Source organism: Vicugna pacos, chromosome 33 (genome assembly GCF_048564905.1).
Source record: "Vicugna pacos chromosome 33, VicPac4, whole genome shotgun sequence".
NCBI lineage: Eukaryota > Metazoa > Chordata > Mammalia > Artiodactyla > Camelidae > Vicugna > Vicugna pacos.
This window is the reverse complement of record NC_133019.1, coordinates 11,792,037-11,814,595: the sequence shown is the minus strand read 5'-3', so window position 1 is coordinate 11,814,595 and position 22,559 is coordinate 11,792,037. Positions and strand designations below refer to the sequence as shown.

Sequence of the window (22,559 nt, the reverse complement as noted above, 5' to 3'; positions counted from 1 at the left end):
GTTTCCTATGCTTTCCCCATCCACAGAGTCAATGATATCAGCACGCACTGGGCAGCAGTCTCTGGCAGGGCGCCATCCTCTGCTTTTGAAGAGCTGAGAAAAGAGATAAAGACAGAGACAAAACTAGCCATCATTCCAGGCAGAACAAATGAGAGCTGTAAGGAAAGACAGGAGGGCTGTGCTGAAGAGAACAAGCACAGAGCAATTCATTTATTCATTCGTCAGATTATCTTGTGAGTGCCGACAACAGGCCAGGCACTGTCCTGGGCACCAGGGACTCAGCAGGAAACAAAACAGATACAAGTCCCCATCTTCATGCAGACTTCATTTCAGGTAGAGATGGGAGGGGACAGATGGTATTCAAAATCTGGCAGACATCAGAGGGACTCTGAAAAAAATAAAACAGGGAAGAAGGCGAGGAAAGGCTGGAAGACTGTATTACAAATAGGGAGGGCAAGGAAGACCTCTTGAAGACAGTGACTCCTGAAGGAAGGACACTTTAGTGGAGGTGAGGGAGCAAGCCACGTGCAGGTGAGGGGAGGAGAGCGGCCTGTTGCTTTCCAGGCATCCTCAGGGTTACTATAATTCCTCCCCTACTTCTCCCTGGAGGAGAAGTCCCTGAGTCACCTCCCCAGCTCATTGTCTGCCAGGAGAGGGGACACCAAAGAACCTACCTCTGATACTTTGTGACAATTTAACTTTTCAACGGCCTGCCCGTCTCCTTGAATAGCCATGTGAAATGAACAATATAATTATTATCAGCCCTGTTTTAGACATCCATAGGCACCCCCTGGCCCCCCTAACCCCTGACTCTTCTGTTCCAGTCCGTCCCCTCCCTGGTGAGAGAATCATCTTTCTAAATATTAATGTGATCACAGCTCTCTGCTGCTCAAAAGCTTTCCATGGCCCCTCACTGTCTTCAGGATAAAATCCAAACCCCTTACCACCACAGTCAAGACTCTTCTTCACAAGCTGACTTTGCCAGCCCTGCCCCACAACATGCTTTTACCCACCTTACATCCCAGGCACACCAGCAGCTCACAGCTCCCCACCCCCAGGACTTCACCCCTCCTCCCTCTCCCAACCGCACCTCCAGTGGCCCACTGAAGTGCCTCGATGGTGTCTGGCGTCACTGGCAGCTAGGTCCTTGTTTGCCTCTTCCTCCAAATTGTAATCTCCTTAAAGATAGGCCCTTTCTAGAGACCAGCTGTGTGTTAAACTGAGTTGGAGATGGGGGCCATTAAGATGCCTTTGTTCACAAGTATGTATTAAGCCTTTACTAAGCACATACTGTGCTGGCAGCCCCTGCCCTCCTCTAGCTTATAGTTTAATCAAGAGATAAGTCAGGAAAGAGGATAAATGATAGTAAAGGGAAAGGGTACATGCCCCTCCTGGGGAGACGCAGGTCAGGCTGGACAGGGTGGAACTTTCCAGAACAGGCTGTCAAAACAAAGGGAAGGTGCCAAGGAGGCTCATTTGAGGCGCGCTTGTGAAAGATGGACAAGCCCAGGTGAGTGAAAGGAGGCGGGGGACTCACGCGCTGAGGAGGCTGAGCCTAGTTTGCAGGAATAAGCCCCTCTCGCCAACCAAAACTGTCCCCAGGGTGTGCCTGCAGCTCAGAACCAGAGATCATAGGGCAGGGAGGCTGTGCGCCTTGTCAGGGACCTCCTCCAAGTGCTGACTACAGGCTCTTCCCTCCGCCTCTCAGAAGTCACCCCCGTGCGCAAAACCCGCACCTCCCTGGAGACCTTCAAAAAGGTGGGCATCCCCATCATGGCGGTACTGCTGAGCCTGGCGATCGTCACCGTCGCGGCTGTCCTCAGTAAGTGGCAGCCCCCACCCTTCCCCTGCCCTCACCTCAGAGCGCTCCCCGCCCTCCACCCTCCCACCCCAGCAGGGTCAAGGGCAGGTGATGCACACAGCTTTGAATCCACCCCTGCTCCCAAGGGAGCCTTCCTCTAAGAGAGCAAAAGAGAGATGAACTCAGCCCCCACCTACCCCAGGTGGCTTCTATCCCAGATGATTTCTTCTGCAGGGAGAGCTCAGTTTGCATCAGTTACAAACCCACGCAGGCAATTCGCAGGTGGCCACGCCCCCCTGCCTCCTCCTCCCCAAGCCTGCAGATGAGAGCTGAGTGCATCTGGGCAGTGCTGCTGGCTGGAGGAGCCAGGAGCATGTCTCTGTGTGAGGAGAGGATGCACAAAGGGAAGAGGCATCAGAAAAGACAGGGCCTATCCCCTCCCTTAGCTCTGTCTTCACCACTGCCAATGCCTGAGACCCAGTGTGACCCTGGGCAGGCTGCTCTGGGACAAAGGAGAGTGACATGAGGGAACCTCCATCCTCACAGTCCCTCCCTTTCGGCTGCCACACCCTGTGACTGAAACCTCACCTTCACCTCCCCCAGTCACAGAAGGCTACTGACCACAGCTTTCACCCAGGGAGTAGGGCCGAGGAGACCAGACTAGGAATCAGGACCCCTGGGACAGGGATCCTGGCACTGCCCTCCTGCTGCTGTGTGATCTTGAGAAAGGCCTTTGGCCTCTCTTAGCCTCAGTCTCCTCACTGTGAAACATTGCGCCTCCCTCAGGGGGATAGGAGAGGTAATGTGTGTAAAGTACCTGGATAAAAACCAGGTTGTACAAAAGCGTAGGTCATCGCGCAGTGTGTAGGGATGTGACTGAGGACATACAGTTGCTCATCAGGCCAGGATGGCCTTCCAGGGAACCGCAGCAGCCTCCTCACTGGAGGACTCCTGAGATCATCTGATCCAACCCCTCATTCTCCACTTGGGCACTGAGGCAGAGAGAGGCGGTATGGCCGTCGGGGACGGGGCTACAACAGGCCTTTGGTCCCTCAGCTGAGCAGATCCATTTCCACTTCATGGCAGTGGAAATGTAGATCCACAACACAAATGCCACCCAGATCCCTGAGGACGCGCTGGGGCGTGAGATGCAGATCATTCCCCTTGAGCTTGGCTGGCCCAAGGCGGTGGTAGGTTTGCAGCACGTCAGCAGATTTGCCATCCTAAGCTTGTTCTGCTCAGACTGCTATTAAGATGAGCTCGCCTTCTCTGAACAGATTCCCTGCCGTAGTGGAGGGAGAAGACAGGGCCAAGTTCAGGGTGAGCCAGGACAGGTACTAGAACCTAATTTAGAGTCGGGCTCTCCTGTCCCAGAAGACCCTGCATAGCTGCCAGCCTAGGGCCCCTGAGTTCTGAAACCAGAGGAAGTAATGTGAACTTCCATCTTGGACTGGGCTCTCTCAACCTTTTGGCTTCTGGGGGCTCAACTGGTGACACACTGTCCTGGCTTCATCCTAGGAGGCTGGAGTCACTCTTCCTCAACCTGGCTCCTGACCATGATCCAAACTCTGAAAGTCCAGGAAATATCCAACCTGCTCCTTCTCCCTTATTTCTCAAACCAGGAGCATCAGGACCAGCAGGTCACAGCTTAAGTTCCTTCAGGGAAGCTGTGGAGAGGCAGCCAAGAGCTTTGGAGCCAGACAGAACCTGATTGAAATCCTAGCTCTACCACACGAGTGCTAAGTGGCCTTGGGAAATAAACCCTAACTCTCTCAATCTCAGTTTCCTTTCTTGCAACGCAAGTTAATGATGGCGCCTGCCTCCTAAAAGTGTTGTCAGGATTCCGCGTGGCAACGCAGGGGAAGGTCTGGGAGTGACAGGCAGGGCCATCATCAGACTTGCTACCACCACTTCTCAGGGCAGCCCGCACCGACACTGCCTGCAGACGGGAGCTTCGGGCCAGAGGAGAGTTCAGCTAAGCAGGAGGAGCTAGGAGAGTTTGGAAAAGTGTTGAAAGATCTGTTCCCTGAAGACTTAACACCAGATTCATTTCTGTCATCCAAGATAACAAACGAGCAGCAGAATCTGAAAGCAGCAGGCAGGAGATAAAACGAAACACCACCAACCCCGTGATGGGTTTTTCAACCCCAGATAAAAACACCTAATTCTATGCAACCAGACCAGAGCAAACATAAAATCTGATTAAATTTAAAATTTAAAAAAAAACCACCTAATTGTGAAATTGCACTTGATAGCTACGAGACACTTTCAGAACCGCCAGCTCACCTAATGTTCTCAACCAAACTGTGAGGCCCAGAAAGGGGAAGTGACTGGTCTAAAGTCACACAGCAGGTGCTCAGGTCTTCAGACTCCAGGCCCAGCACTGTCCCCTCTTCCCAGAGGCACAGTGCCAGCACCTGGGGTTAAGAGGCCAGTAGGGGCTGTTTCTAAATTGCTCCCCACGCGTTAGCTTGATTGACTTCTCAGCCATCTTTAGATGTGAGACAGATGTTATTGTCTCCATTTTACAGATGAGGAGAATGAGGCTTAGGATCAACTGCTGCTAAGCGGCAGAACTGGGTCTGGAACCCACATCTACCTGTCTCCAAGCCCAGCATATTTTCAGGGAAACACAGCCTCCCCAGCCCCTAGGCTGTCTGTTTGACCATCAGTCCTCTCTGGCCCTCCCTGCCCTTGCCTTCCAGTCAAAGTGGTTCTGGACAAATACTACTTCCTCTGCGGGCAGCCCCTCCACTTCATCCCGAGGCCACAGGTGTGTGACGGCCAGCAGGACTGTGCCTCAGGGGAAGACGAGCAGCACTGTGTCAACAGCTTCCCCGATGGGCCTCCAGTGGCAGGTGAGCTCAGGGGCTGTGGGGCCAGGGGGGTGGGCAGAGCAGGAAGTCGGCTCAGTTCCCCCTTGGACCACTGCATAGCATCTGCCACCTGACCAGTCAGTTTCCCTCCCTGTTAGAGGGTTCCTAAAAACCGGACCACGTCTCATCTACCAGATCCCCGATACTTGACGTGCAGCAAACACTCAGTAAATTTTGATGAACTGATGTGGGCCAGAGGGGACAGGAAACTGTACCCAAGCCTGCCGCATTCCTGCTGCACCTGGGCAAAACTAGGCAGAGGGCTGAATCGGATGACCTTGGGGAGTTCGCTCCTTTCTGTGAGATCTATTATTTCCAGGGCACTAGAAAGAGACAGTAAGGCCACTAACCAGCTATTGATCCTTCTATTCATTAGATAAGTGTTTATTGCTACATGTCATCAAACAAGACTGAGCCAGGTTCTTCAAAGGGTATTGAGATGTTTTGAACATAAAAACCCATGTTCTTTCTTGGACTGGGTTAGCCCGGCTTGATCTACCTAGTACTTGCGTTCTGAAGAGAAAAGACAGCCCAGGACACAGATGATGGGGGCTTTTGTGACGCAAGTGACTTTCTGTGTATTCTTTTTTTTTTTTATTGAAGTACAGTTGATTTACAATGTTGTGTTAGTTTCAGTTGTACAGCAAAGTAATTCAGATATATATAGAGAGATATATATCTACATATATATTCTTTTTCAGATTCTTTTCCATTATTGGTTATTGCAAGATATTAAATACAGTTGCCTGTGCTATACAGTACATTCTTGTTTATCTATATTATATACAGTAGTGTGTATGTTAATCTCAAACTCCTAATTTATCTCTCCCCTTTACCTTCCCCTTTGGTAACCATAGTTTGTTTTCTATGTCTGTGAGTCTACTTCTGGTTTGTAAATAAGTGCAAGCAAAAGGGGGAAATATTTATAATTGTGCCAGGGCAAAGGTCAAAATGGAGATTGTCCCCAGGAAACCTGGTCACCCTAGCTACTGTCAAAAAAAGGCTCACTCAGGCAAAGCCAAATGGAGGAAATTCCTCTGAGGTTGAAAGGGCTGGGGTTCTGCGATGCTCCCCAGTTCTGGATTGGGGGAGCTTGAGCTGGTCACATGATGAATTCTGAGGGGCATGGGCCAGACAGGCCCCTGCCCTGAGCTGACCCGGGTTCCTCCCCTCCCAGTCCGCCTCTCCAGGGACCGATCCACCCTGCAGGTGCTGGACCCGGCCACAAAGAACTGGGCCTCCGCCTGTTTCGACAACTTCACAGAAGCTCTGGCCAAGACAGCCTGTGGGCAGATGGGCTATGACAGGTATCCAGCCCAAGGCTCCAGAGGCTGTCATCTCATGTCACGACCTCTCTGCCTCTCTTTCTTCCTTCCTCTGTCCCCTGTTTCCTTCTTTCCTTCCTCCTTCCTCCCTCTTTCCTAGAAATACAGATATTGGAGTTAGACAGAACAGCTTTTGAAGCACTTTCCCTTAGAAGTGGCATGAAGTTACATCCGCTAAGCCTCAGTTTGTTCAAGAGTTAATTGCAGGGAGCAATGCCAACCTCACGGGTGGGTTATGAGGGGCCAGAGAGAGAATGTATGCCCCTCCCCCATCCCCATCCCCCACCCTCCACAGTTCTAGCTCCTTTGCAACCCTTTCCTTTCTTTGACTTCTCAGTCCTCACTCCTTCTTGGCTTTGCAAAGTGTCCCTGCCCCAGAATACAAAAGTCTTGTTTACTTATTCCAAGTCCCATCAGTTAAAATTCAGTTTAAATGAATCTGATTTTATTGGGGCTTCACCAGCAATCCCAGCTCTCTCAGCAAATTTCAAAAGCAGCTCCAAATCTTCTGTGGATGAAAAGCACATAATGATAATGATAAGAAGGGTAATTAGCATTATGTACTTATATTCATTTGATCTTGGCAAAAACCAGAAAGGTAGTTATTATTCTATCTATTTTAGAAATAGGTTCAGAGAAGGTAAGTAGCTTGCTTGGGTAGCAGCTGTGGGGGAGAGGGCTAGAATTTGTGCCCAAGACTCCTTAATTCATGGACAGCAGGAGTTCTAGAAGGTCTCTGTTTCTAGGTTGGATAATTCTCTCTTCTCTGGAGTTTTCATCTATAAAGGGACGGGAGGGGAGACAGCTGATCACTCAGAGCCTAACTGGAGAGGAGGGAAAAGGACCCACATATTCAGTTGCAGGTCCCAAACTTCAGGATTCTGAAAAACTGGACCAAGAGACTAGGCAGAAATGATAAATACTAGGCAGACATCATCCCTTCATCAATCACAGAACCCTTTCCCATCAATGCCTAAAGCAGCCTCAAGGTCCTTTCTCAGTACATGCTCCAGGCAGCCACTGCTGATGCATCAGACCTGCTTGCCCTTCTGCTCTCTGGTTTTCAGGCTTCCGCTGCTCTCTACCCTCCATGGGGTGCAACTCCCAGGCCCCTCTGGAGAGGACACCCTGCAACCTTCCTTTACCAGGAGAGCTGGGAAGGCACGCCCTGCCCCTACTGTTCTCTCCGCCCCCAGCATCCACCCAGCCCAGCCTCCCCCATGCAGCCAGCCCCTCCTCCCTACTGCAGCCCAGCCAACTGCAGCGTCAGCTGTCCCCAGCCTAGCTGGCTGCAACTTGATTATGAAACCAGGGTGCCTCCAGGGGCTCTTAAGGTAAAAGGCTCCCGGAATGCCTGCCTTTCTGGAGCTCTTTAAGCCACCTGGCTCCTGAGCTCTACAAGATCAAAGCTGGACAGAATTATTCATCAGAAGGTAACTGGTGAACAGAGGTTAACTCTCCTGGGAATGTCCATCTCCAAATCATGAGTCCCAGGCGCTCAGATTTCCCTGGATGGGAGGACCTTCTTGTCCCAGAACTACAAAACGCTATGTGGTTCAAGGTAGGAGGGACTCTAGAAATCATCTGGTCCACCCATCATTTTATAGAGAAGAAAACTGAAGCTTAGAGAGACCCAGAGAGGAACTGTTACCTGCCAAGGGTACACATCAAACTAGTGTCAGAGCCCGGACAAGAACCTCAGTCTTGACTCTTAGCACAAAACCCAGCATTGCCAGACTAATCCTCCAGGTGCCGTGCCTGGGTCCTCCAGGTAGTGCCAGATTCCTGGCTAGGAATGTGAGAACGTGCCAATCAACCAGGGCCTCGGGTTGACTCAAGCCCTGCACACAGAGCTTGTACTAACATGACCAGATAGGGAAGGAGGGGAGAGATGGGAAAGAGGCAGATTCAGCATAGAAACAGTCAGGAAGATGGGATTAATCAGGGAAGGCTTCCTGGAGGAGGGAAGACTTAAACCCATTTGAAAGAAGATAAACATGAATTAGCATAGAGAATAAGGGAGAGGGGTCCAAATGAGAGTAATGTATGTCTGGATGCATGTGAATCCTGATCTGGGCCTGTCCTATCTCCAAGGGGGCCATAAATGTATCCCACTACTAAACTCAGACCAGAAGCCTTGTTTGGAGAACCAAATATCCACAACCAATTCCCTCCAAGGTGATGGGGAAGCTAAACTCTTCCCTTTGCCTCCTTGTTCCCCTCTCTGTGAACCAGAAGGAACCTCTGGGACATGTGGGGAATAGGGCCCGAGCTGGGAGTTACTAAAGGGCAGCCCTAACATCTCTCCAGGGCTCTGGGTTCGGGACCAAGAAAGCAAGGCCGTGTCTTTGCTGACGTGGCCTAAAGCTGAGTCCTGGGATGCCAAGGGGAATGTCTCTTATCATCTAGCAAAGCTGCCACCACCCTCACTGACCAAGACCACCCCCACGCCCCTGCCACGCCCCCCCAGCGTTCTCTGCAGCCCCCTCCCTGGAGGCGGGGGCTACTCCCACCATCTTGGCCTATACTCCTGCCCCAGCTCACTTCTCTCTGTCTCTCAATCTGCCTCCCAGCGTGAGCAGCAAACCCACCTTCAGAGCCGTGGAGATTGGCCCAGACCAAGATCTGGATGTCGTCAAAGTCACAGAGAACCTCCAGGAACTTCAGGTGCGAAACTCAAGTGGGTAAGTGAGAGGACACCTCTGGCCCACAAAGGCTCACACACGTGTGGATGCTGCCATTAGGCCCGCAGCCAGCCCACCCTGAACGGACGCAGCAAGGGGGACTTAAGCCAGGCTACAGGAAGAACTCCTGGCCAGGCAGACTGTCAGCTGCTGAGAGCTAGAGAATCGCATTTCTGAGAGGTTTTCTGTGTTACTTCTTTGTTTTAATACAGGGACACCTGGACAGCGTGTGCTGTCCACACACTGGTGGCCTTTTCATCAGTCAAACAGTAAAACCAAATTTCTTTCCTATTGTTTTATGGTTCCTATTAAGCTCAACAGGCAAGATTCCAAAGGCTACATTGTCCTTCCTGCCACTCACTCAAGCCCGAGTAAGCCCTCCCCACACTCCCAGCTCTCCAGAGGAGGGACTGCATGGCCTTTGTCAACGGCCTGTTCCGGTGCCTGTCACCTGGCATCTAAAGGAAAGCTGTTACCCTGCAGCAGAGTGGCTCAGAGAGGCTGCCGGCCCCTTTGCACTCAGGGATGTCACTGGGGGCTGCTTATTCATCAAAGCACAAATCTTGAAAAGGACAGGAGTAGGGGCAGAATGATCATTTGCCTGGAATTTCATCAAAATCCCACTCCTCTTCCGTTGGGAAAGCCCTCGGTGTTGCAGACACTGCCCCAGCCTCTGCTCTCTTCCATCTCAGGCTGCCGAGAGCTGTAACTCAAGCAGGACCTAGCACAGAGTAGATTCTTATCAGCAAAGGTGTTGAATCCAATTGAAGTGACTTGAACTCAGCTGGGCGGTAGTGCAGTTTCTAGACAGCCCCCACCACCATGCAGGTTCCATATTTCCCGGGTGGTGGAAGGGGACTTGAATCAATGGTGCCAGGAGACCCGAGTCCTTGCCTCCCAGGCAGAGGATAAGCAGAAACCACACAGCGCCTGTGTCTCCCTTCCAGCCCCTGTCTCTCCAGATCCCTGGTTTCCCTGCACTGCCTTGGTGAGTACACCCCATCTCTGAGGGCTTAGGTCCTGGGCCAGCACTAAGCAGTGAGAAGACCTTCACCCGCATTCATAAATCCCTCAGACTCCAAGTTTCACTCTGTAATATCCCAACCTTACTCCTTTGATCTTGAGCTTGTAGGTCAATGCTCCTTCAAGTGGCTGGAGTTAAGAACACCCTCCTTCCTTCCATGCACAGCGACACAACCTGAGCACGGACCTGGGGAGAGAGCAGGAGAACTGGAAAGTGCAGGAGTGGGCCTCCCCCAACCTCCCATCCCTGGTCAGGGCCCACGTAACCTCCTCTGTCGCAATCAGCTCATCTATCCAAGATCTGATTCCCACAGTCAGCTTAGCAAAGATCATTGCACAATTAGAATGTGTCTAGCACTGTCAGGGGCTGGATGGAAGGAGAAGATACCAAAAAAGGAAGAAGATTGGCCACTATCCTCAGGAGCTTTTGTCTGAGAAAAGAGAGGTGCGAGGCCTCATGCAGGAAGTGCCAAACTGAGCAGCGGTCCTCGCTGACAGGATTCAGAGAGAGTTACAAGGGGTTGGGGGTGGGCGGGGGTCAGGAGAGCTGGGCACCAGTCCCACTGGCTTCCATTGGGACCTTGAGGAATTCACCTGACCTCTTTCTGAGGTTCATCTTCCCAAGAAGCCCTTTAGTCTAACTACGCAAGAGGATGCCAGGAGATGCCCTGGCTCCCAGAGGAGATCAGAAGGGAAAAACAAGCCCTGTGGCCCTGCTCAGCCCACCAGCCTCACAGGAGAACTAAGCAGAGCCTGGCAGAATGGCCAGAAACTGGGCAGCCCAAGAGGAGGAAGGTCGTCACCACTGCCTTTGCAGTTTAGCAGTCATACATGCGTCCCTGATGGATGTGAAGATTTTAATCATTATCATTTGACCCCCATGGTACTTAGTGAGTAGGGGGTGACACGTGGTAGTCAGTCAATGAATGAGTGAACGAATGTTCACATCCCCTGACATGCTGTGCTGAACAGCGCTGAAATCACAAAGAGGCTTAAGACACAGACCCTCCCTTGAGGAGCCTTCAGTCTTGTTAAGAAGACAAGACAAAAAACTACAACAACATGGCAGGCCGGCTGACACCCAGGCCGGCTGTGGAAATGCCAAGACAGGAAAGTGCCCAGGGATCGGTGGCCTGGAGGTGGCGCCAGGCTCAACGTTACAGAATGAACCGCAGACTCCAGGAGGGGAGGGGCCATGTCTGTCTCTCTGTCTCGTCCACCACTCTCTTCCCTGCACCCTTGAGACATAGTAGGCACACAATTCAAATTTGCTGAGTGATCAACGATTTAGACAAGCATCCCCGGGTCTTCCTGGAGCAAAAACAGAATGACTGTTTAGAGAGCCACCAGCAGGTCGATTCGGCTAGACGGAAACTTTATATAAGGACAGCGGGAGGCTGCCAGGAGGGGGAGTTTAAACTCTTCCCTGCAGTCAAAGTGGGAAGCTAAGGGGCTTTGAGTGGTGAGTGAGGTGACGTCTAGAAAGCACTATTTGGAATTAGATGGTGTTGAAAAGGCACCTGCCAGGCACAAGCCCAAAAAGGCGGTAGCCCTTCCCCCTTAGAACCACCGCTGTGGCGGCAACCGCCAGAAGGATTAGAAAGGCTGAGAACAGGGTGGGGAGGTGGAATTGGAAATTTTTACAAGCGTTTGCGAGTCAGATGTGAGAGCCAGGAGAGTGGGATGTGAAAGAGGGAACAGGATGTCAACTTGGGAGACTCTGTCAGCGGGGGAAGGGACTCAGAGAAAGGTGAGTTGAGGATGAGAAGATCCATTTCTGGCACTTTCTTCCCACTCTCCAGTCCCAAAGCAGCCTGTGGGTATCCGTTTACTCAGAGGGAGCAGCTGGGACCCCACCTGGGCAGGACTTTCCTAATTCTGTGTCCCTGTTTAGTCTGAAGGTCATGAATTCCCAGCACAATGGACACGCCCCTGTTTACAGTATAAACTTCTAAGCATGTTCAAAGCTGAAGAAGGGAGAGGGAGATTGGGGAAAGCCTGAGTCTGGGACACTCAATATCTCCTGATGAATAATTCAAAATGGGCCTGGTCCTCCCACCTCCAGACCCCTACATGCCCGTCATAAGGGCCCTGCTCAGGATAGACTTGGGGCTCTAGGGGAGGCAGCCCCCTTCCCCAAGAGCCTGACTCCTGCTTTCTTCCTCCTTCCTACCGGAAGCCTGTGGGCAGAGCCTGAAGGCCCCTCGGGTGGTGGGCGGGGAGAAGGCCTCTGTGGATTCTTGGCCTTGGCAGGTCAGTATCCAGTATGACAAACAACACATCTGTGGAGGGAGCATCCTGGACCCCTACTGGATCCTCACAGCAGCCCACTGCTTCCGGTAAGGCCCAGGTGGGAGGAAGACTCCAGGGTCAGAGCCGTGGAGGGGCCTGGGTGCCTGGGTCCCGTCTCTCAACTTGTTTTCTGATGCTCTCAGTCCCCCTCGTCTCCCCCTACAGACCATGCGCCAGGGTGTGGCCAGCCCAGTGAGACACAGGACAAGATGTCCTTTGTTAGGCCTTGGGGTCTGAGCAGAGGTTGCTGGTCACCAGACCCGACCTCTTCTCTTCCAGGTGGGAAGCCATCAGATACCCAGTGTCCTCACTCCCTCACCCCCGGTTTCATTCACTGCACAGAAGCTCTTCTCATCTGCCTGAAGTCCAGAGGACTCTCTCCCTCTTTGCTGGTCTTCTAGGAAGTGGTTCTGGCTTCAGAGTCACTGCCACTCCCTCAATACATCCAGAAACTTAAAAAAACAAGTACAGATTCTCTTACAGGCCAGCAGAGAGAGGCAAGCCTGCATCTCTGGGGAAGGACCACTCCAGGCCCTCTTTGCCTTCATTCATTCATTCATTCCATATCTATGAGTACCTTAGGTACCACGCACCACATCATACGCCCTCATGCATTAGACTCCATCACTGCCTTAGAGGAGCACACAGTGTAGACCAGTGATTCGTAACCTCTTTGGAGAATCTAACAAAAGCTATAAACCTTTCCCTGGAAAACCGCTCCTGAGCACTAAGCCGTGTCTGGTGTCGAGGGGAAGAAAGACCAGGGAAAGATAAGAGAACGGACCTCAATACAAGCACCACATGCGACCACGGCCAGCAGAAAGCATTGGAGGAGAGTGTCAGGACCCCAGAGCGCAGGCCCTGGGAACAGCCTCTTCCCTAGACCTCCAGGGGGCGATTTCCTTTGGCAAGTTTCCCCAGGAAAAAGGATCCAACACCCCTTTTAGAATTTGGTCTGTGGTGGTGATTCCTCAGACTGCCCTTCTCCACTACCCCTGCCCTCACCGGCATTACCTCCAAAGGCAGGGGCATCTAGCGCCCCAATCCCCAGGGCTGTGGGGACCTATCCTTTGGCAAAGCCTCCTCATGTTTGGCTCAGACCTGAACCCCGCTGTCTCTGCCCCCAGGAAGCAACTCGATGTGTCCAACTGGAAGGTGAGGGCTGGCTCAGAGAAACTGAGCAAACTCCCATCCCTGTCTGTGGCCAAGATCTTCATCACTGAGCGCAACTTCATGCTCCCCAAAGAGAAGGACATTGCCCTCGTGAAGCTGCAGTCCCCACTCACGTTCTCCGGTGAGGGATGGCACCTGGGAACAGAACCCCTACTCTGCCACTCGTTCATTCACTAAGTGGCCTTGGTCATGTCGCTTCTCCTCCCAAGACCCGTTTGCCCATTGTTTCCAGCAAATACATCAGCCTCACATCACTGATGACACGAGGCCTGCTCGAGGTGTCAGCAGACACCCCAGCCCACCTTTGCCAGTGATTCTTCTGAGGTCTGTTTTCTCCACGTGGAGCACCTCAAGCAAGAATCGTAGATTCATTCCGTCCTAGAGTTGTGAGGGACCTAAAAGGTCCCCTAGTCCATCTTCCACCCCGACCAATGACAAGAGCCTGTACCATCTCCCTGCCGAGGGGCCACTGTGTCTGTTTGCTCTCCTCCAGGGGCAGGGAACTCACTACTGTGAGGGAAGCTCACAGGCTCTTTGAACAGCTCTGTTCAATGACTCACGCTTACACTGGGTTGTATTTAGACCAGCATTTCCAGTGGCTGGCTCCACAGGACACTGGTCCCTTGGGGAGAAGAGGGCTCCATTCTCACATAAGTTTGGGAAACATTTTTATACTATGCCTCTCTTCCTGGAACATATTCATGTATATTAATGATACGAGAGGTATTTTCTTTAAATTTTTTTTGCAGGGGTTAGCTAGGGGTTTATTTATTTATTTACTTTTTCAGTGGAGGTGCTGGGGATTGAACCCAGGACCTCGAGCATGCTAAGCATGCACTCTACCATTTGAGCTATACCCTCCTCTCCTTGTTAAAACTTTTTTCAAGAGGTTTTTAAAATTTTTAAACAATTTGTTTTATTGTGTTTAACTCACACTTTCTACACTTATTTGACTACAGAACCTCCTTCTCCTAACACTTCTATTACCATCCATGGCACATATGCTGTAGAAACCGTGCGGTCAGCTCTTACAGAGGGCTTAGCTGCCAGGCTCTCTGAAACCTTGCTTTCCTCTTCCTCTCTGCCTCCTGGCAGGTACAGTCAGGCCCATCTGTCTGCCCTTCTCTGATGAAGTGCTCGCTCCAGCCACCCCAGTCTGGGTCATTGGATGGGGCTTTACGGAACAGGGTCGAGGTAAGTCCTGGGCTCAGGACCACAGGCCTGAGAGAATTCCCAGAGGTGATGGGAAGGAGGACCATCCTTTAGAAAAATCCATCTTGGAGGTCCAAGCACCATCATGCCAGGCAACTCAGAGAATTATCCTCGGCTGGGGGGGGGTAGAAGGCAAGAATGGGAATGCAAGTGTGTTTTCTGCCTCCAGGGAAGATGTCTGACACACTGCTGCAGGCATCCGTCCAGATCATTAACAGCACACGCTGCAATGCAGAGGATGCGTACCAGGGGGAGGTCACCGAGAAGATGCTGTGTGCAGGCATGCTGGAGGGCAGCGTGGACACCTGCCAGGTGGGGCCTCCAAGGATCATGAGGAGATTATACAGCTAGGGATGTCTGTCCCGGAGATTCAGAGGCTCAATGCCCCACATGAAGTCTTGCATATGGGGAGCACTCAATCTCTGACAAAGGGAGGAAGGTGGAGAGGGAGGGGAGGAACAACTATAGTCAGATATACATATAAGAATGGATGGATGGACAGATATAGATACATAGATAGATACAATCAGAAAGATTTCAAATGTGTATTTCGCAGACGCAGATGATGCTTCCCTCCCCATCCACTCTCACCCGCCATCATGTGCAGAAGTCCGAGCCCTTAGAGGGCAGGAATCCCACGCCTGTTTTCTCTGTAACTGCTCTCAAACTGCTCAGCTACACTGGAGAAAGCCCCCCTCGTGCTGTATGAGCCCTGGTGCAGTGTCCCCTCACCCCACCCCTACTGGCCAACTCCTGAATCCCTTCTCATGTCCCCACCCAGAGGATCTTCTGAACCATTTTCATTAAAACTCCAAAACCCGATTCCCGCCCCCTCCTAAGTCATGAAATTCCTTCACTCAAGAGGCATCTCTTAGTCATCTCTTGATGTGAGGTAAATGCTGGCCTTTGGGGACGGTGTCTTCCCTTGGGGAGCTCACAGTGGTGGGGGGGGGGCTACATAAACAGGTAGTTCAGCTACAGTGGTACTGGGTTCTGAGGAGGAAGCCCCAGAGGCTGTAAGAGCTGGTAAGAAGGACATTCAAATAAGTGCCCTTTTTACTATCTGACATTTTCTAGTCTGGTTTGTTGTTTGCTTTTTTCCCCTTCCCTCCCTCCCTCCCTCCTCTCTTTCTCTCTCTCCCTCCCTCCCTCCTTCTCGCTCTCTGTTCCATTTGATTCTAAGCTCCTCGAGGGCAGAGATCTTTCTTCTTTTCATTGCTTGAATCCCAATTGTCTAGAACAGTGGCTGGCAGGAAACTGGCCCTCCTGAAGTGGTCAAATAAATTTGGGAAATACTAGGTTAACCAGAGATAACCAGGCTTTCTTCCTGCAGGACCTCTTAGAGCCCTCACTGTGCTAGTGTGAGTTGTGAAGAGAGGGCTGACAGCACACCCACAACTCACTTGACCACAGAAGGAACCCTCCTGCCCCAAAAGGGAAGGGCATTCCAGGCTTCAGGAACAGCATGAGCAGAGGGATGAGGGTGGAAAAGCAGGGGGCGCTAGAGAGCAGGGGAACAGATGGGCCAGGAAGTGAGGGGAGGAAAGAGAAGCCCACCCCTCCATCTGACCCCTGCCTGCCCTCCCCAGCAGCCCCTGCTCTGGCCTCTCACAGGGTGACAGCGGTGGGCCTCTGATGTATCACTCTGACCAGTGGCAAGTGGTGGGCATCGTGAGCTGGGGCCATGGCTGTGGGGGCCCGAGTACTCCGGGAGTGTACACCAAGGTCACAGCCTATCTCAATTGGATCTACAATGTCAGGAAGGTGAGCATGTTTGCCCTAGCCGTTGTGCCCTCCCTCCATTCCTCTCCCCTGAGGGTACCAAACCATCCTTAATGGCGCTGAGATACCCCTTAGCATCCCAAATAATCTTCCTGTCTAGCAAATGACAACCTGGGATTCCATCATTAAGAGCTGAAATTCCTTAGATCAGAGATTGCACTAAATGCAAATCTCTTAGGGTATGGAACACACTCAGTTTGACCCTTCTCTATTCTCTGGCAGAATGAAACTATCAGACACTTTCCAGAGAACATATTCTTATAAGAGGGAGTGTGGAAAGGCTTATGAGATTTCCTGGCTCCTAGAGAGTAGAGAAACGAGCAAAGAGCTTCAAAAAAAGGAAGACTAATTTTGCATGCCACTATTTTGTCCAGTTTCAAAGCTCTGACTTCTTTGTTGGTCTCTTTGATTCTAGTCTGATCCATGATGCTGCTGCCCCCCTGCAGTGCTGAAAACTGCTCCCCCCAACCCTGCCCATGTGGGGGTCCCCCAGAAATCAGACACATAGCAAGAGCCCCCTTGGGCATACCGTTCTGCCCACAGTCTCAGCATTTCTTGGTGCAACAAAGGACTTCATTTCCTGTAAGAGCCCCCACAGCCCACAGGCACCCTGGAGGAAGTCAGCAGCCCTGGCTCAGCTGCCCCGGATGCTCTCAGCATCCGAAGGGGAAGAGACACAGCCCAATGAACAAGCCAGCCTCCAGGCCGAGATCTCAGGAGGCATCACTAAGCCAAGAAGGAACTTTCTACTCTACTGAATAGAAATAGATGCCTTTCTGAGAGCCCAGATCACCACAGACTGGAGAGGAGGAGGAAGGGGTCTGAGCCAGCACTCTCCTTCCCCACCCATCCCCAAGCCCACCCAAACAAGAAAGCCCTTATAATGTAAAGTGCGTTGTCCTACTGTTGGCACAAATACTGTTACTTGCTTTTGTTATTGTTACCTCAGTGGCCACTGTTATTAAACTGGTATGTGAAGTCTTTGACATAGGCTGACTGGGCTATGAACCATGGCTCAGCTCTGAGCCAAGGCGACTGAACTATGACCTTTATTCTTTGGCCTGAGTAGGAAAAGTTCCTGGGGATACGACTGAGTCTCAAAGTGGAAGAAAAGAAGACATGGAGACCAGAGCTGATGGGTAAGGGCAACGGTGAGGAAGCCAGGGTTAGTAAGTCTCTTCTTCACAGGACCTGTCCCGTTGCCCTCCTCCCCTTCCTCCCTGCTGTGACATCAGCCATAGTCCAGAGAGAACCTATGACTAGGGAAGGAGAGGATTTGGGCATTCAAGGCCGACATTAAATCATGGTGCCCCCAAGTGGCTGGAAAGAGACATTGCGCCTTTAAATCCTTTCAATCTGCCTGGTGAAAACTGGATGTGGTTTTTAGCATTCATTTGAAAAAAATTGTTTACCACCTGCCAGGTATGAGATGGTCTCCAAGCTGGGTTCTGAGGATATAAGTATAAGTTCCCTCACTCAAAGTGGTCAGAAAAGTAAGCCCCGTGGACTTCTCCGGCAGCTGTATGGAAGCCCAGGTATTCTGAGGATCCTCTTGCTATAGTTAAGTCAAATCCTAGATAAAATATACTTGCTAATGGCTGACTAAGTTCTTAATAAATAATAGAAATCCTCAAAGGCCAAAAAATCAAAATAAAATAAAACAATGATCAGAACCATGAGTTGAAACTAAGGTGGAGATCTGGGAACAACAGCTAACTTAAATCTCAGGTGGCCCCGGGGACAAAGAAGGTTTTCATGTAGATCAGAAGTAAACACAGACCTACTGCAGGTAAGGAAGCTGCACCTGGGATTCCCGCATGAAGCAGAGACAGCCAAAGGGGGCAAATGTGGTCCCAGCTGGCAGATCTAATGGAGGAAAACATCACAAGCCTAGAGCCTTAGGATTCCCAGACAGAGGTCCTCCAAATATGAGCACACAATCAAAGGTCAGCCAAGATTTTAAAAAAGAAAAATCACCAATTGGGGGGTGTGGTCATCAAAAACAGAAATAGAACCTCATGACGTCAGATGTTAGAATTATCAGATAATTATAATAATAACTAATAGAGTATTTCTGGGTGCTGGACACTATTTAAGTGCTTCGCCATATTCTGATTCATTTAATACTCACATGAACCTATGAGATAGGTACTGTTCTCATCCCCATTTTATGGATAAGAAAACTAAGCCACAATGAGGTTAACCTTGCCTGAGGTTACCTACTGGTAAGCTGAACATGAGCATTCTGACTCCAGAGTTCATGCTATGAACTACCACGCTACAGGGCCTCCTATATGGTAAAATATTTAAATATATTAAAAATGGATTTTTTCCACATTAAAAATTTTTTTAATTGTGGTAAAATACACATAACATAAAATTTACCATCTTAACCATTTTTAAGTATACAGTTTAATGATTTTGACATTCATACTCTTAAGCAATCATAACCACCATTCACCTCCAGAATTGGTCTCACCTTGCCAAACTGGCACTCTGTACCTATGAAACAATAACCCCATTTCTCCCTCCCGCTGCCCAGCCTCTGGCAGCCACCATTCTACTTTCTGACTCTATGAATTGGCTACTTTAGGTACTTCAAATAAGTGGAATCATATAATGTTTGCCTTTTTGTGCCTGGCTTACTTCACTTAATATAGTGTCTTCAAGGTTTATCCACAATGTAGCATGAATCAGAATTTCCTGCTTTTTTAATGACGAATAATATTCCATTATTTATACCACATTTTGTTCATCCATTCTTCCATCAAAAATTGGGTTGCTTCTGCCTCTTGGCTATTGTGAATAATGAACATGGTTGTACAAATATCTCTTCAAGACCCTGCTTTCAATTCTTCTGAGTATATGCCCAAAAGTGGAATTTCTGGAGTATATAATTATATAATTTTTAATTTTTCATTGTTTTCCATAATGGCTGCATCCTTTTACATTTCCATCAACAATGAATAAAGGATCCAATTTCTTTATATTCTCACCATGCTTGTTATTGTCTGTTAAAAAATTAATATTTCAATAATGAAGCAAAAATGACAGGCAGATTTGAAGAAGAACCAACCACACATAGCTCTTATAAACATAAAGTATAATTATTAAAATGAAAAACTGAATGTTTGGGGTAAATAGCATTTAAGACATAGATTAAGAGAATTCATGAATTGGAAGATAGATTGAAGAAGTTACTACATTTCAGCGGAAAGAGATAAGAACATTTGAAAATATGAAAACAAGGCTATGAACAATGGAGGCTAGAATGACAAGGTCTAATATATCTGGTCAGAGGCCCAGAGGAGGAGAATAGAAAGAATGGAAGAGAGACAATATCCCAAAACTTAATACCTGATATCCAGAACTAATTAAAGGCATAAATCCACAGATACAGCATATGCCACTGTAGTGTACACCCATACAACCAAAGGGAGAAAAATAAAATAGATCCTCATGCAGGCACATCATAGTGAATCTTCCTAACACCAAAGATGAAGAGAAACTCTGTAAAGCAGCTAGAGAGAAAAATTCAGACTATTTACAAAATCACAGAAGTACCACAGTTAGACTAACAGCAGACTTCTCCACAGCAACAAAGGAGCCAGAAGACAAGGAAATTCTGTCTTCAGTGTGCAAAAATAATCATGGCCAATCAAGAATTATGAACCCTACAAAACTATCTTGCAAGGAAAAAAGGGCATTTTCAGAAGAACAAAAATTGAGAGTTTACTACCACAAAGCTTCTCAAAAGGGACATATAAAGTACGTACCTTAGGGAGAAGGAAAATGATACTAAAAGGAAAAACAGATGCAGAAAGGAATAGTAAATGATGCGATTGGTAAAAATGTAGACAAATCTAAACAAACTTTGTCAACATAAAATAACAATAGCATCTATTTTGTTACTGTTATTCAGTTAATTTTTAAATGTCTAATTAAAATACAGAATAACAACAGCAGTATGTAAGTCAGAAGGGGCTAGTTGGAGTTAAAATATTCTGAACTTAAGTTTTTCAAGAGAGAGGTTTAACTATTGATTAAAGTTATGTTACATAAAGTGTATTTACTATATTTTAAGTGGTCAAAAGAGTAATTATCAAAAAAAATGGATGTAATGTGTTTAACTTCAAAACAAGGAAAAGAAATAGATTAAGGAAAAGCAAACAAAATATCAAACACTCTCAAAAGAAGAAGGAGGAGGAGGAGAGGTAAAAGTAAGGAAAGCACAGAAAATAGAACAAATAGAATGTACAAAATAGGATGCTAAAGACAAAAATATCAGACTTCCCATAAATGTTAAACTCACCAACTAATACACAGAGATAACAGAATGGATTAAATCAATCTACATGTCATTTAGAAGAGACACACCCAGAATGTTAGGTTACAGACCAAACTAAAAAGATGAAAAAAAGATATAGAAAGTAAACACTTCACCAAATCTAAGCTGAGGATGCTGTAAAATATATTTTTTAAAATAGCAATTTAGGACAATGAATATATATATATTATATATATATATATATATATGTTCATGTATAACTGAAAAATTGTGCTCTACACTAGAATTTGACACAACATTGTAAAATGACTACTACTCAATAAAAAATGTAAAAAATAAAACAAAATAAAACAGGGATTTAGGATAAACGGAGTCACTACATAATCATAAAAGCTTCAATTTACCAGGAAGATACAGTTAAGTTAAAACTTGTAAACAAAGAGAAGAAAAAAAGCAACCCCTTCACCACTACTGGAGTTGCTATCACATCAAGTCTTTATTCTGAAATGATACTTAAAGAGAAAAAAACTAAGTAGTATTCTGCTTTGCTGTAGAAATCTACTTCCAGGTATAACCAGATAACTTGAGATGGTGAGGGAAAGCTCTTCTCTACAGAAAAATATAGCTAATCGATACAGATGAATGATAGAAAATCACTTTTAGCAACTTCTAATGAGATAATTGATTTAAGCAAGGATCATCAATGGATGCGAAAACCATTAAGTGAAAGGTTTATGGAGAACAAGATACCTGCAGAATGCCCAAGTATCACCTCCATAGATTCCTTGCTAATCACAAGAGGAAAACCTAACTTTAAAATCAAGGGATTAAGCTGGCATCACCCACCCACTGACAGTGGATAATCAGATACCATGTGCCTCCCAATGTGGACATGCAGTACACCTCATGCTGTGTCACCTAAAGGCAACTTATCAAACATGCTTAACCCAAACCTTTCCATCTTATTTCCAGCTTATAGGAAATATAAAAATTAGAGGAATAAGTTAAATGACACCACTTGGAAGCTAATCACAAATCCAGAAGGTGGGACATTCTACTACACAGATGAGCCAATCTCTTCAATAAGTCAATGTCATGAATGACATAACCACCAAAACACAGGATGTGGACCTTGATTGGATCCTGACTTGAACCAATTAGCAGCAAAAGGCATTTGAGTGAAGGGGTAGTTGGGGAAGGATGAATATGATCTGGGTATTGAATGATAACAAGGAATTGTTAATTCCATTATGGTATCATACTTAAGGAAAATATCCTTAATTTTTAGAGATGCATATAGAAGTATGTGGGGTAAAATGACAAAAAGTTGTTAACTCAGGGAAGAAAAAAAAACAGTTGAAATAAATATGGCAAAATATCAACAAGTGCAAAATCTAGGTGATAGATATGTATTATTCTTTCTAGTTTTCTGTATATCTGAAATTTTTCTCAGTAAATGGTTCTTTTTTAACTTATATAAGCACAATATAAAAATAGCCTTAAAAACAGATAGAACTGTAAGGAGATATTGATAAATCCACCATCACAGAGCAAACTTTCAGCGCACTTCTCTCAATTATTGTTAGGTCAAACAGGTAAAATATTAGTAAAGTATAGACAATTAAACAATATAATTAGTCTGCTTGGTTAATAGATGTGTGTAGAACCTTGCACTCAATGCTCAGAAAATGAGCATCCTTCTCAAACACATTTGCTTAAAAAAAAAATTAACTCCATACTAGTCCACAGAGTAAGTCTCAACCCATTTCAAAAGCATATGAGCACCCACCACACCTAGTTTTGTGTTCCCATCAGTCTTGCCTGCATTCCCCATGCTCTCACCTCTAGGATGTAGGCGGTAACCTGGCTTCCTGCCCTGGGTGGGCCTAGCTCTGGCCCCTTTCATTTCCCTGGTTCTAAAACCCTGGCAACTGCTGCCATCTCTTCTCCTAACACCACATTGGTGCCAGGGCTGGGCTTTGGCTTGGGTGGTCTTCATCGTACCCACCAGCACCCAGAGCCAGAAGACTGTACCCACAGGGCTCTGCTCCCCCAGGGCTGCCTGGAAAGGCTGAGTAACAAAACATAGAAATCATTGTCTAT

General features: G+C 48.1%; 1 protein-coding gene across 3 annotated transcripts in view; it reads left to right on the top strand.

Annotated features, from left to right (window-relative positions):
* The window catches only part of TMPRSS4 (transmembrane serine protease 4), a 31,843-nt gene extending 12,725 nt beyond the window's left edge, over nt 1-19,118 (top strand). Inside the window, exons 3-13 of one of the 3 annotated variants that reach the window (XM_072953926.1) lie at nt 1,709-1,822; nt 4,507-4,659; nt 5,855-5,984; nt 8,576-8,686; nt 9,634-9,674; nt 11,889-12,048; nt 13,129-13,295; nt 14,270-14,368; nt 14,556-14,698; nt 16,001-16,150; nt 16,584-19,118. In XM_072953926.1, the coding sequence (XP_072810027.1) occupies nt 1,709-1,822; nt 4,507-4,659; nt 5,855-5,984; nt 8,576-8,686; nt 9,634-9,674; nt 11,889-12,048; nt 13,129-13,295; nt 14,270-14,368; nt 14,556-14,698; nt 16,001-16,150; nt 16,584-16,595 (1,280 nt within the window). In that variant the 3' untranslated portion in view covers nt 16,596-19,118. Of the gene's footprint in view, nt 1-1,708; nt 1,823-4,506; nt 4,660-5,854; nt 5,985-8,575; nt 8,687-9,633; nt 9,675-11,888; nt 12,049-13,128; nt 13,296-14,269; nt 14,369-14,555; nt 14,699-15,975; nt 16,151-16,583 lie in introns of those variants that run through there. The other 2 variants (XM_072953928.1, XM_072953927.1) reach the window with 2 other exon arrangements.
* The last annotated feature ends 3,441 nt before the right edge of the window (nt 19,119-22,559 follow it).